The sequence below is a fragment of the Magnolia sinica genome, chromosome 6 (genome assembly GCF_029962835.1).
Source record: "Magnolia sinica isolate HGM2019 chromosome 6, MsV1, whole genome shotgun sequence".
Classification (NCBI taxonomy): domain Eukaryota; kingdom Viridiplantae; phylum Streptophyta; class Magnoliopsida; order Magnoliales; family Magnoliaceae; genus Magnolia; species Magnolia sinica.
The window spans coordinates 48,473,871-48,488,721 of record NC_080578.1 but is presented as its reverse complement, the minus strand read 5'-3'; the positions used below and the strand labels follow the sequence as shown (position 1 = coordinate 48,488,721).

General features: G+C 41.0%; 1 protein-coding gene across 1 annotated transcript in view; it reads right to left on the bottom strand.

Annotated features, from left to right (window-relative positions):
- LOC131248751 (uncharacterized) overlaps positions 1-14,851 on the bottom strand; it is a 32,816-nt gene that overhangs the window by 8,650 nt on the left and 9,315 nt on the right. The window contains exons 5-8 of the mRNA XM_058249197.1: positions 4,724-5,640; positions 4,209-4,323; positions 3,730-3,825; positions 3,537-3,646 (exon numbers count right to left, since the gene is read on the bottom strand). Coding sequence (XP_058105180.1) covers positions 3,563-3,646; positions 3,730-3,825; positions 4,209-4,323; positions 4,724-5,640 — 1,212 coding nt within the window. The 3' untranslated portion in view covers positions 3,537-3,562. The remainder of the gene's footprint in view (positions 1-3,536; positions 3,647-3,729; positions 3,826-4,208; positions 4,324-4,723; positions 5,641-14,851) is intronic.

Here is a 14,851-nt window from a genome sequence, read left to right as displayed (position 1 = left end):
TTAAAAAGTTTAAAACCACAAGTCGCAACTCACAAGCATAAACTATTATAAAATCCCATAGGTTTAGAAGTTTAAGTACAAAACAAATTTCACATTCCTTGAACTCTCAATTCTCAAATTTCACATGCCATACACACACTACAGTGAAACCCACGCATGTGGGCCATGGCATAAAACACCATTGAGGACCCCCACGCATGTGGGCCATGGCATAGAACACCACAGTGGACCCCACGCATGTAGCCCACGTGATGGTTAGATGGCTCAAATACATGTCATACACACCACAACAGGCCCCACACATATTTGTTTTAAAAAAATAAATATGCATAAGAAACGACCTCTAAAAAAGAAAAAATAATTGAAAAAATAAAATAATAATTACAAATTTTCAGCAAAAATAAAAAAGAAAACTCATTAAGAAATATTAAAGGGCCAAAATATACCTTGAATAAAGATTTAATCAACCGGAAACTGATTTTTTTGATCTATGTGTCCGTGCGGCTGCAAAATGGGGGAAACGTGACTTCTCCATTGTTTGGGCTTCAATGCTCTTGAAAATACAGCAATAACATGCTCCTATGAAGCCGATTCAATACCCAAAATTTCAACTTCAAGGGGCCTTTGGATCGAGAGAATCAAAGTTCTCCAAGGAGGCTTGTTGCGGCAAGTGAGGCACCGAGGTAGGGCTTTCGAAAGAAAGCCTTCGAAACCTTATAAGTTAAAAGGTTTTTTTAATATGAGTCTCCCACCATCTACTAAGAGGAAAAGTCTCGATAGTACATTTGGAGGCCCATTTTTAAATGGTTTAAATTGTAGAAAAGGTTAAATGAGTACATATTTATAACCTACACATTGCCACGTGTGGGAAGGATGGTCTGGATAGATCTACATGTTGCCGCATGTGAGAAATATGAGCCACCATCATTTTAAAATACTTAACAAACTCACAGAATAAAATACATCTTTTATTTCAAGGAAGATGGAGCATGCTCCTAAGGCGTACGCTATTCACGCTACACGCTACATATGCATAGCATACGCTAGAAGGGAAATACGCTATTTTCATGTGCTATGTAGCGTACGCTACAGTGCTATTCACGACACTGCTACCTCCATCCACGTCCTTTGGGCCCTCCCCTTGCCCTTTTAGAGCCTTCAATTTATACCAACTCACTCCTAACTAAAGCAGCTCTTGGTATGCATTGCACATGACCAAACCATCTAAGTCAATTTTATTACCCATTGGTGCTACTCCTAAGTTCCCCCGAATGCATTCATTTCTTCTTCTTTTTTTCCTTCCTTATCTTGCCACTCATCCATCTCAACATCCTCATTTCAGCTACACTCTTCTTATGAACATGTTGTTCTTTTAACTACCCAACATTTTGTCCCATACAGCATAGCTGGTCTGATAATTATCCTATAGAATTTCCCTTTCAGTTTGAGTGGTACAAGACGATCACATAGAACTCCAGAGGCAAATCTCCATTTCTTCCACCTAGCTTGAATTCTATGAGCAACATCCTTTTCAATCTCTCCATTCTCATGAATTATTGACCCAAGGCATCGAAAGTGGTCATTTTGGGAAACTTCTTGGTCAACAATCTTAACCCATTCCTCATTTTCACTCCTGTTATTACTAAAATTGCACTCCGTATTCTCCATTTTAGTCTAAATAATTTTAAATCATTTAGTTTCTAAAGCATCCCTCCATAAATCCCACAGGTTTAGAGGTTTAAGTACGAAACAAATTTCACATTCCTTACACTCTCAATTCTCAAATTCCACATGCAATACACACACCACAGTGGACCCCATACATGTGGGCCATAGCCGCGCATGTGGACCATGGCATAAAACACCATAGAGGACCCCACGCATGTGGACCATGGCATAGAACACCATAGTGGACCCCACGCATGTGGCCCACATGATAGTTAGATGGTTCAAATACATGTCATGCACACCACAGCAGGCCCCACACATCTTTGTTTTTAAAAAAATTATCCATAAGAATCGACCTCCAAAAAAGAAAAAATAATTGAAAAAATAAAATAATAATCACCGATTTTTAGCATAAATAAAAAGAAAACTCATTAAGAAAGATTAAAGGGCCAAAACATACCTTGAATAGAGATTTAATCAACCGGAAAATGATTTTTTTGAGCTATGTATCCGTGCGGCTGCGAAATGGGGGAAACATGATTTCTCCGTTGTTTGGGCTTCAATGCTCTTGAAAATACAGCAATAAGATGCTCCTATGGGGCTGATTCAATGCCCAAAATTTCATCTTCAAGGGGCCTTTGGATCGAGAGAATCGAAGTTCTCAAGGAGGCTTGCTGCGGCAAGTGAGGCACTGAGATAGGGCTTTCGAAAGAAAGCCTTCGAAACCTTATAAGTTAAAAGGTTTTTTTTAAATATGAGTCTCCCACCATCTACTGAGAGGAAAAGTCTCGATAGTACATTTGGAGGCCCATTTTTGAATGGTTTAAATTGTAGAAAAGGTTAAATGAGTACATATTTATAACCTACACATTGCCACGTGTGTGTGAAGGACGGTCTGGATAGATCTACATGTTGCCATGTGTGAGAAATATGAGCCACCATCATTTTAAAACACTTAACAAACTCACAGAATAAAATACATCTTTTATTTTAAGGAAGATGGAGCAAGCTCTTAAGGCGTACGCTATTCACGCTACACGCTACATATGCGTAGTGTACGCTAAAAGGGAAATACGCTATTTTCATGCTCTACATAGCATATGCTACAAGCTATGCTACAATGCTATTCACATCACTGCTACCTCCATCCACGTCCTTTGGGCCCTCCCCTTGCCCTTTTAGAGCCTTCAATTTATACCAACTCACTCCTAACCAGAGTAGCTCTTGGTATGCTTTGCACATGACCAAACCATCTAAGTCAACTTTAGTACCCATTGGTGCTACTCCCAAGTTCCCTCGAATACATTCATTTCTTCTTCTTTTTTCCTGCCTTATCTTCTTCTTAGACAACATACACCCTGAAAAGGTCCAAGCTCATTTCCAACCCCTAGTGTAAACCTACAGAATTGCGAACTCACTTGTCTCTCCACTAGTGGTCCTCACATTTGTTACTGCTCCCTCATCTATATCCTGAAGAATGTCAATATATCCCCTTGAGACTCATTTCTTTCGGAACACCCACCAGATTAACTATCTAAGGATCCTACTATAGTTTCTCTAAGTCAATAAAGACTATGTGGAGATCCTTCCTCCTCTCCCCATATTTCTCCATCAATTGTCTAAGTAGGAAAATAGCTTTTGTGGTAAACCAAACTGATTTTCTCATACATCCATAATGCATGTTGTTATATATAATTGTATGGTAAGTTATCTATATATGTAAATAGGCAGGTACTGGAATACCAAGCCAGGGAATTCTGTAAGTTTTCCTAATTAAATGAAAATTAACTAAATCTCCTTAACATGAAGGAATCAGATTCTTTCCATATCCAGACCTAATATAAACAAACAGATAAAGCCAATATTACCTCAACGAAAATATGGGGTTCAAGTTTTAAAACTCAAAGTAGATGCTATCTAAAGTCTTCAGCTGGTCCATCTCTGCTCCATGGGCAATTCCCGGATCAACAAAACATAACTGGAACCAAAAACAAATCATCAAATTCTAATTACAGGATGTACATAACATCCGACCTGACAAATTCTGAGATCCAGTACAACCTGATACTGAGGCTTCTTCAATGTGTGCGCCCCTCTTTTTATAAGCTTCTGCCATCCAGAGTTTTCTCTAAGAGATCTTTCCAAAGCTGATGTTCTCTGTAAGTGCCGACAAAATATTGCATAAAATGTGATGTTGATGAATAAGGGTGCATTTGGAACTACCTTCAAATCGACATTCAGTTGAAGACAATGATGAGTTGACTTCATTTTTTAACTTAACAATTACAGGTGGTACAGAAAAAAAAAAAAAAAAACTGGACTGTTATCACTTTTCCACTTTTCCCTGCCAAAATAACAATTTCACTCGTTTCAGGTACTAGTTGAAATAGTTGAAAGTTGGAAACGAGAGTGATCAAATTGCAAAAAAGCATTCCGTCCACTCCCAATTCCCAAGGTACTTTCAAAAATTACCTACTAAAACTTATTACAACCACAGTCCAAATAGAGAATGGGACCATCCATTACAGACAGTTACTTACGTGGGCAGGGTCTAAAATTAGAAGTGAGTGCCGTTCCGGCATTCCATCTGGTCCCTTTTGGATTTGAATCCCAACAATGGTTCTTGAATGACCATCATGCTGAAAGTACAAAGGCCTGCTTAATGGCACCTTCAACAAAGTGTAGCAATATCAAAACATACTCTTTTTAAAATCTTAGTCAGTAAGATACTGTAGAGCATGCAGTAAACTATCATAGCCAATCACAACTTGCCAGTTTGATTATGGGTGTGTTTGGGTATATTGCCAAATCACAGTTGGTGGAGCTATAGTGGAGGACGCAGTGTGCTTGGTGTTTGAGTGATACAGAAACAGGGATCTGTAATGTGGGCTTCCATATTTTTCCTTCATTTTCTACCCCAAATAGTAAGTGAGATAAAGATGGAAAGGTCCCATACTTATCTGTCTTTATTTGGATGTGATGCTTCTCATCCCCCCTTGGGGAACAAGAATACCCAAACATACCCCATGGTAACAGATGTGTCAGTACTACTCACGTTTTCTCACTAACAATGACGCGTTCAGAATTGTCTGATCTACTGAAACCCTTGTCGGTAAAGTAACTCCATACCCAGTCAACAAGGCACTGGTGCCTATCGATCTTCTTTACCAGATGATTATTTAATTTATCATGATCTGCAATTCCATGGTTATTCTCGTGAGTGCAAGCAGTTAAATCCGCGCCACTCCATATATCAGCTTTTTTATACTTTCCATGCTTGATAGGATCCACTTGCAAAAACTTGTCCATAGGTCCATAAACCTGATCCCCGGTCCTCTTGCCTCTACTATTGAGTTTGATTCCTTGTGTCCTCAGGTCATTATCATGAACAGATGATGATGAGGATCCCACTGCTTTGCTACCAAAATCTACTATCCTTGCCCGAAGCCCAAAAGAGCGAAACAGTGAGGCACACTCAGTAGTCCCAATCCATTTTGTCGAGCCATAAACTTTATGGTTGAATGAGTCTGAACCGGTCATATCAAAACCCATTTCCCAAGCAATTTCAAGCCATCTTTGGAGTGAAGGGATATCTGGAACGAATCCTGAACCACCAAACATAACTTCCCTTGCTTCTCGTCTTTGCATTAACAAATGAGAGCTTAGCATTTGAATGTTACGCCATCCACAACCCCATCCTGAGTCTTCTGATTCGATACTCTGAAAGTGATCAACATGACCAGATATTATATTGCTTGATTTTCCACTTTCCATTTCCAAGCACTTCCTCAGCAAGAGCATTAGACCACCTTCTATTTTGTGGATAGTGCTACTAAGTTGCAAACAAACTAAACAAGATATCTTTTCTTGAACACGGGTTTCTCCATAATCATTTGCATTGCTATTAGACCTGGAGGTACTACTTTCCAGAGCCTCTCCCGAATAAAAGTCAAATGATTCTGCTTCTTTATCCTGGAAATGCATAAAGGACATTAAGCAAACCAAAATAATAATTCACCATTTAGATTTTAACAGAAGTGAAGTTTGAGCAAGGTTCTCCCCTAGAGGCTTGCCCATTCTGCCCCACCACCTGGACTGCTCATATAGAAGCTCCTATAGTATATGGTCAATGATGAAAGAATCTAATTGGAATTATCACTTCTCACATGATGGTGAGATTGTTTCTCTAGGCCATTGTTTTTTAGTCACTTTGCATGGATGATGAGATTTTTTTTTTCCATTGGAACACCAGCAATAGGAATTTCTAAATAAACTGTCTGGATCATCATATGGTGGGGCAGAAGGGGGGTACAGATTTGGGCAGTCTTCTGGTGAACCTTGCTAGCAAACCTCAACCAATTGCAAGCAATGATAATAAGTATGTTGTTTAAAAAATCTAGAGCAAATGATAGTTGATAATGCTGCACGGCCATGCACACGAATGTTTCCAGGCAAGGTTTAAAGTATCGCCCGAAACCGATTCATATTGCCCAATACGTACTGGTATCACCCATAAACGATACAAGTGCATCAACCTGATATCGGGCAATACACAGCGGTTTCGATGGTGAACGATACATTATGTTTCACGGCCATTTCAAACCTTGTTCCTTAGCCAACAGGTATAAACCCTAGCTCATCACAAGAGTCAAACCTAAGGTTCCTTAGATGCTTAAACTCAATGCTTTGTTAATAACATAAAGGGATTAGTGCATGAAATGGAGAAACAAAATTTTGGGGTTTATACATGAGAAACTGGGGCGCCCAAAAGCATGGCATCTTGGAGTAACATCGTTCTCATAGGAAATAAATTAATTAATATAATGTAACCAATACCAATGCATTACCCTATCCCCATTCCAGGTGAAGGCGGATTGATTTCAAGAAGCGTCTGGTTCTTGAACTTTGTAATGCAAGATTTGTAAAGTTGACCCCCAAATAACTCTGCAACAATGACGAAGATGAACATGATGATGCATATCAAGGTCTGCATGTGTATGGAAGGCTCCCATCCCCACATCAAATAAATGTCTGGGTTCCGATAGACCTTGAGTTGGAGAGTTTGGGAATAAATACATGTTCTTTCAGACAACCTAGCCTCTGTTTTGTAGATGTCAACATGGTGTCCTATCTTCTATCCAGTGCAACAATTTCCTTCTATCAAATTGCAGTTCCTTTTATTTACAACCTTACTTGTTCAAAGATGACAAAAGACCACAATTAGATTTCCTTATTGAAGTGGATCTCTTCTTCTTTTCTTCTTTTTTTTTTTCATTTTGTGCGTGTGTGTGTGTGTGTGTGTGTGTGTGAGAGAGAGAGAGAGAGAGAGAATTGGAGATCAAACAAAAAATTTATGGCATCAGCCTAGCAATCTATTAGGGGTTGTTTGGATGCCTATAAATGGGCCAAGTTGAAAATGACTTACAGGTAAATCATTTACAAATCTGCATTTGGATGGCCTTTTTCCCTATAAATCATTTACAAGCGGTAAATGATTAAATGATTTACAGCATTTACCCCCATCTCATTTACAGGCAAAAAAGTTCGGATTTCATTTACAGTGGAAAGATTGGCTCTCCATTTTGAGGACTAAAACAATTTACAGGGTGTCTAAACACAGACAATCATTTACAGCTTAAAGCCAAACAGGACATGTTGTAAATGATTTACACATGTAAATCATTTACAGTTACTGTTTGTACCATATCCGGCCGAGTTCTGTTTTCAGCCAATCAGAGTTAATTACGTGTGATCTGTACGGAACGCGTGCAACAGTTGCAGGATCTTCTGCAGATATGTACGGTTGCATCTCGAGAAATGGAGCCACAACGTACTAATTGCATTAAAGTGGCTGAGATGTATGCAACCAGGTTCAGATGATCAAGTAACGGATGACTAACGGTCTAATTCGCACGATTCTCAAATAGGTGGTTGAAGAATGATTCAAAGAGGCAGAACGTAGGAGTGTCTAGAAGCAGAGTAATGAAGAAACAATTACCATAACCGTCAAAACGTGGGAAAAATCTAGAATGCTGGATCGAAACTATAAATAGCAAGACAAATCAAGCAGAAAAGGTTGTCTCATACCAAACCAATCAAACCAAATCTATCTTTCAATTATTCTTGTCAATTTACATTCTTTAGTGTAATCATTTACTTTTCCATCCAACAAATTACTTATCTAGCGTAACAATTTATCTTCAGCACTCGTCGTTTACATTCCGTAGTGTAATTCGTAGTGATAATCCAATAGCTGATAATTGTAGCTGTAATTGGAGTTTAAGCTCGTGTGTTGAACCTCATTCGATCGTCGGAGGGGCATCCTTCAGAAGCCAATAGCGGTCGACTATAAGGCATTCTCTCTCATTTCACTTTATATGAACTGAAAAGTCCTTTTGTACGGAAGGCAAAAGAGTGACCCATCATCAAAGGACGAACCCCACCCTCTAACTATCGCCTGATTTGTTTATGCGTTGAGCAAGTGGCTAAATAGGAGACCAATCTCCTCAAACTCGGTCATACCCTGTCTGCCTACTTTGGCGCTTGGGGTCATAGTTGTTCGGTTTGAATTGGAGCCGTAATCCCAATTTTGGCACGCTTGCACTCCACCCATGCTAAGAAAAAACGAGCAAACAATTTTTCTGGCACGCCTGATAGGACGCTGTTTAATTAAATACCAAATTGATTTGTGCCGAAAATGAGAAGGATGACACGTGCTTCTAGTACCAAACCCGCAACACCAACCGCACTACCTCCTAGCAATGATGTGCATGTCCAGGTGCCCCCAGAGACATCTAATTTGAACACAAACCCGACCGAAAGTCAGGCTGGACCATCTAGGTCTCAAGTCGTGCTCCCGGACAAGGTATCTATGGTACTTCAGGATGTCCAAATAAGCCCCCAAATGGTGCAAGAATACAGAAGGGCCTAGGCTAACCAATTCTATATTCAAGCCGAAGGTATCAATCGCTTCATGGCCAGTCAAACTGAGGCCATGCAACGGTTGTTGGCCATAATAACAGAATGGACGCAACCATTACCCCAACATAATGGTAGCTCGGTCGGTAATGTGATTCCAATACCACCTATGCCACCACCACAACGTAATCACCATTGACTCTCATGCCAGAGATCAGGAACGACCCACCTCCTATGGAAGTTAAGTGAGCTGAACGGGAAGTTAGAGATTTTACACCTGATAATAGAAACCAAGGGTCGCCAGTCAAATTAAATCTGCAGCGAGGCTTCAAATTTTATGATAATCTCAACCGATTCGGCCCAGACCAGCCCCGCTAGTTAAAGAGCCTCAATGAGTCGGTCGGGAGCAAATCGTACAGCTCGTTCAGGAGGTTGCCGGCCAAGTGTTGGGCCGCAATACTATTCTTATGTATTACAAACCATACCCTAAGTGGGTAGATCGGTAGCATCTGTTGCTGAGGAATTATAGACTGGATTTTGCTCTATTTTTTGGCGAACACAGTTAGTTGACTATCGAACATGTCGATTAATTCACAATGCAATGCGGTGAATTAGCCAATAATGATTACTATAAATTGCAGCTATTCAGTCACTCCTTGACCGCTGCAACATTTACATGGTATTCAAACTTGCTACTAGATTCAATACATACTTAGCAAGAGCTGGAAGAGAAGTTCCATGCTCAGTTCTTTTCCAAAGACAGGGAAATAACTATGGCTGATCTCGGGCATTTCCGACAATTGCCGGGAGAATCGTGTGAAAGTTATATTATGCGATTTAAGCGAGCGAAGGGCCGCTGCAAAGTGACCATGACTGAGGCTGAGTTCATGCAACTTGCACAAAACAGCCTAGATTACAAAGTTTGCAAGAAATTTATTAGCACGGAATTTACAGATCCATACGATTTGACTAAAAAAGTTTCTCGTTATGAGGAACTCATACAGGAAGGAGCCAGGTGAACCAATTCATCGATGGGATCATATTACAATGACCCTAACTATGAAATTGCAATTGCCGAGGTAGTGGCTAAAAAGCCATTGGTTTGTTCAACGTTGTTCAAAGCGAAGTCGGCTGCCTTGACCACACAAAGGCTTAAAAAGTATATGCCTTTGATATCACCCGAGGTGAGGAAATATTTGATATTCTATTGGTTGGGAAATTCATTAAAATTCCCATCAATCATAAAATACCCTCAACCAAGGAATTGTAAAAGATTAACTATTGTAAATGGCATGGCTCTCCGTCACATGCCACTAACAAATGTGTTGTTTTCAGGAACGTAATCCAAGATCATATCGACCGTGGTTTACTGAAGTTCCCTGAGAAGGACAAGGAGGCGATGTTGATCAACACCAATCCATTTCCTGCCAACATAGAAATATGGTCACGGCTGATTTCAGGAGCCGTCCAAGGCCAAAGATCAATCTCGACTCAAGAAATTCATGGGAGAAGGCCAGTCGACAAAGGCGAAGGTATCGTTGGACTCCTCGTCCTCATAATGATCGAACAACCGTTACCAATGATAGACAGCAAAACTCTCAGATCCACGGTCGATGCGCGCGAGAAATCATGTCGCCATCAAGGAACCCTCCCGAAAGGGGAAGAGAATACTGCAGTAGTATTCATGGTCGAGCACGATCAACGAATTTAGCTTATGTTCGCCGCTCACGTTGGGGGCCACCCTTGACGAGAACAGTCAAGCCTCCAAACATGCGGGAAGGTGTATGGAAACGAGTTGTTCACCCAAAGTTTCCAGCCGTGCCGGAAACCATGACAAAACCTCAAAAGCGTCGATGGCAAAGAGAGATAGCCGTGACAAAAAGAGGAGCAGAAAGGGGAGGAACTTTCTCCTAGCTTAGCACCGAACTTCATCGTCCATTTTGGAGAGCTCCCAAGATGGATGAGCAAGTGGCAGTAAATAAAATCGAAGTCATCCTACCAATTGAAGCACAGAATACTGCCGACCCGCCAAACCACTCGGCAGGGTCGAAAGAGTTTAAAGAAGAAGACAGTGGTGGTAATATGTCTGATTACTTAAGTGAAGTTTGTTTCTAGGCAAAAAATGGTTGGTCAATGAACTCTCGTCGACCGCAAATGCAGAAAAACATATGCCAACGACCAAATTCTAAGCCGAACCTATGACAGAAGAACCCCGCAGCTAGATCAATAAAATTGAATCTGAAAAAACTAGGGGGGCAAGGTTTGAGTGGTGAAATTGTGTTTGGTTCGTTATCTCCTGTAACGTTCCATTGTAATATGGTCTTGACACTGCCGAATAGCTTTCAGGCACGGCCCACACAACCAAACACAATGCCTGGGGATGTGGAAGAACATTCCCCTCCCATAATCATACAGCATGCTTCCTTTCCGTTTGGGGAACGAGAGAGAAGCGAAATCAGCACTGAGAAAACGCCACATGTTGATACAATCACTATAATGGTTGATGGTGCGTCTGAAAAAGTAATTATTGATAAACCTACCAGCGACATGACACAACACCTTAAACCATTGTATATATCGGCCCATTTAGACGGATGTCCTATAACCAGGATATTAGTAGACAATGGGGCCGCAGTCAATCTATTGCCGAAGATGATGATGGCTAAATTGGGCAAGATAATGACCGATTTAATCCCGTCAAAGGTAACCGTTAGCAATTTTGTTGACCACGTCAAAAATGCACATGGCGTCTTGCCAGTCGATTTGACCATGGGCACTAAGACAGTGTTAGCACCATTCTTTGTGGTGGATACTTCATCAAGTTACAATGTGCTATTAGGAAGGGATTGGATCCATTCTTTCGCATGCATCCCATCCTCCCTTCACCAATTAGTCATTTTCTAGAATCAAAACAAGGTAGAGCTAATTATGGCCAATAATAAGCCATTTTTGGCCACATCAAACGCCAACGAAGTATATTATTACGGCGAAGAGGTAGGACCTATCAAATTTACTGGAAGAAATAAACTTGGTCGCCCTACTGGAATTACCGTGAAAAAGAATCCAGAAAGTATCGTGCAAGCCATTTTGGAGGTAACTCAAAGCAATGATGACCGACCGAAGGGCATTGTCCTTTATAGGGTGGTCCCTCGCTGTGTCATTGAGGATATCCCATGACTGAAGCACTAAAGAAAGAGACGATCGGGGCCGAATTCACGGCCAGAATAAAAAGACTTGAAGAGAGTTTGGAGGAGGCCAATAAAGGAATGTTTGTGAATTTGGCTAAAAAAAGCGAACCGAATGAAGAAGATGGTTTAAAGTTTGAAGATTTCCTCGAAGAAAAAGAGGATGATCGACAGCAAGTTCAGGACCCACTTGTTTAAGTTAATTTGGGAACAGATCATGACCTAAAGCCAGTGTTCATAAGCAACTTATTGCGTCCGCCTGAAAAAGAAATGATAATAAGTCTGCTTTCAAAGTTTGCTGACTGCTTCGCGTGGGACTATCATGACATGCCAGGACTTGATAGATCCCTGGTCAAACACAGGCTACCCAAGGAAGGGTACATGCCGTATAAACAACCGCCAAGGCGGATGACGATTGACGACATAGATCACTATCAAGATTAAGGAAGAGATCGAGCGACTCTTGAAAGCCATTTTTATACGACTGATTAAATATGCAAAATGGATGTCGAATATAGTCCCCGTACTGAAAAAGAACGGTAAGTTGAGAGTATGTATCGATTTTCAAAATTTAAATCTGGCTACACCGAAGGATGAATATTTCATGCCAATAGCCGATCAGCTTATTGACTGGGCCACGGGACACGGGATTGTGTCCTTTCTAGATGGGCACTCTAAGTACAATCAAATATACAAAGCATTGGATGACATTCCCAAGACAACATTCAGATGTCCAAGACCCTTGGGAACGTATTGTTGGGTCATGATGCCTTTTGGGTTGAAGAACGCAAGTGCCACATATCAAAGGGCAATTTACCATTTTTCATGACATGATCGGTCGCTTTATGGAGGTTTATATAGACGACGTGGTAGTCAAATCGATCGATGTGAGCGAGCACCAAGCACATTTGCGCAAATCCGTTGAATGGATGAGACACCACAAGTTACAAATGAATCCACTGAAGTGCGTTTTTGTCGTCTTAGCCGATAATTTCTTAAGATTCCTGGAACATCAAAGAGGGATCGAAATCGATCAAAACAAGGCCCAGGCCGTAATTAATGCACGGCCTCTAAGAAATAAGACTTAAGAGTTGTAGAGATTCCTAGGTCATGTAAATTTTTTTAGGCAATTTATATCTAACTGCGCAGGCAAGACTAACATCTTTTCTCATTTGCTCAAATTGAAACAAGGGACCAAATTTGTGTGGGAGGAGCAGCAGTTGGCTTTTGACAAAATCAAAGAGTATCTAATGAAGCTACCTGTGTTGATTCCCCCTATACAGAATCGACCGCTCAAGTTGTATATCTCAGCTTCGGCAGTTTCGGTCGAGGCTCTCCTTGCTCAAGATGATGACATGCGAAAATAAAGGGTAATCTATTATTTGAGTCGGACGTTGCTTGATGCGGAGAAAAGGTACTCAGCTATAGAAAAATTATGCTTATCATTGTACTTCGCGGCCACTAAATTGAGGCATTATTTGTTGGTCTAGAGAGTAAATGTAATAGTTATGACTGATTTAGTGAAATATATGTTAAATCGGTTGACTCTTAGCGGTCAAATTGTTAAATGGGTGTTGACCTTATCTGAATTTGATTTGTATTATGTGCCACAGAAAGCAATAAAAGGTCGGGTCATAACAGATTTTTTGGCCGATCACCTTTCAGATCTCGAGGAGCAAATTCCTTTGGGCATCTTAGATCTATATTATGTGCAGCTGACACCGTGGAAATTGATTTTCGACAGGTCGAGGACACATGAGATGTCTGGAGCTGGAATACTATTGATTGCTCCTAATGGGAATCGGCAAGAGTTTGCGTTCCAGTTAGAATTTGAATGCACCAACAATCAGGTCGAGTATGAAGCCATGATAATCGACATAGAGATATTATTAGAATTATGAGTAAGAGACGTGATGATCATCTGGGATTCACAGCTAGTGATAAATCAAATGGCGGGAGCGTTTAAGTGCACCAGCTCATCTTTATCACTATACTATGCTGTGCAAATCCAGTCACTCGAACAATTTGATGAGGTCCAGCTGATGCACATCACTCGAGAGCATAATGTGGATGCCAACGAAATGGCACAACTAGCTACAGGTCTAGAAGCCTAGAAAGGATCGACCGGTCGGTCGGTCACGGTCCAAAGAAGGTTTTCCAGAGAGAAAAATTGGTGGAAATTTGTCAAATAGAAGTTGAAGAGGGTGATTGGTGAGCTCCTCTCATGGGTTACTTACAAAGTCCTCGCACTAAGACTGACAGGAATGTGTGAAGGTCGGCCATCAATTATGTGATGGTTGATAATGAACTGTATCGGTAAGGGACCGATGGAGTTTTACTTCGATGTTTGTATAAGAATGAAATTATGTCAGTCATGGAAGGAGTTCATAAAGGCATTTGCGAGGCTCACCAAGCGAGAAGGAAGATAAGGCTTATGCTTAGGTGTTATGGGCACTTTTGGCTAGAAATGATGGCCGATTGTATCCAATACGCAAAGGGTTGTGAGGCGTGTCAAATAAATGGGCCAGTCCAACATGTGCCTGTAGCCGAATTGCATCCTATCATAAAGCCATGGCCATTTCGGGGATGGGCGATCGACTTAATTGGTCAGATTCACCCTCCTTCAACCCGGCTGGATACATTCATCATAGTGTCAACCGATTACTTTACCAAATGGGTCGAAGCAAAACCCATGAGAAAGGTCGGTCACGAAAAAAATCATTAGCTTCATTGAGGCCAACATCATTCATCGTTTTGGGGTGACAGAATCCATTACCATGGATCGAGGTGCTGCCTTCTCGGCCAAGGAAATGCGCACCATGGCCGACCAATATGGCATAAAGATCTTGCATTCAACCCCATATTATGCCCGGGCTAATGGTCAGGCCGAGGCTAGCAACAAGGTAATCAAGAACATTTTGAAGAAGATGATACGAGGAAATCCACGAGAGTGGCATCTCAAGCTATCTGAAGCTTTATGGGCCTATAGAATATCACCGCATACAAGTACAGGGGTCAATCCATTTGCGTTGACCTACAGGCATGAGGCAATATTGCCTATGGAGATTATAGTTCCGTCA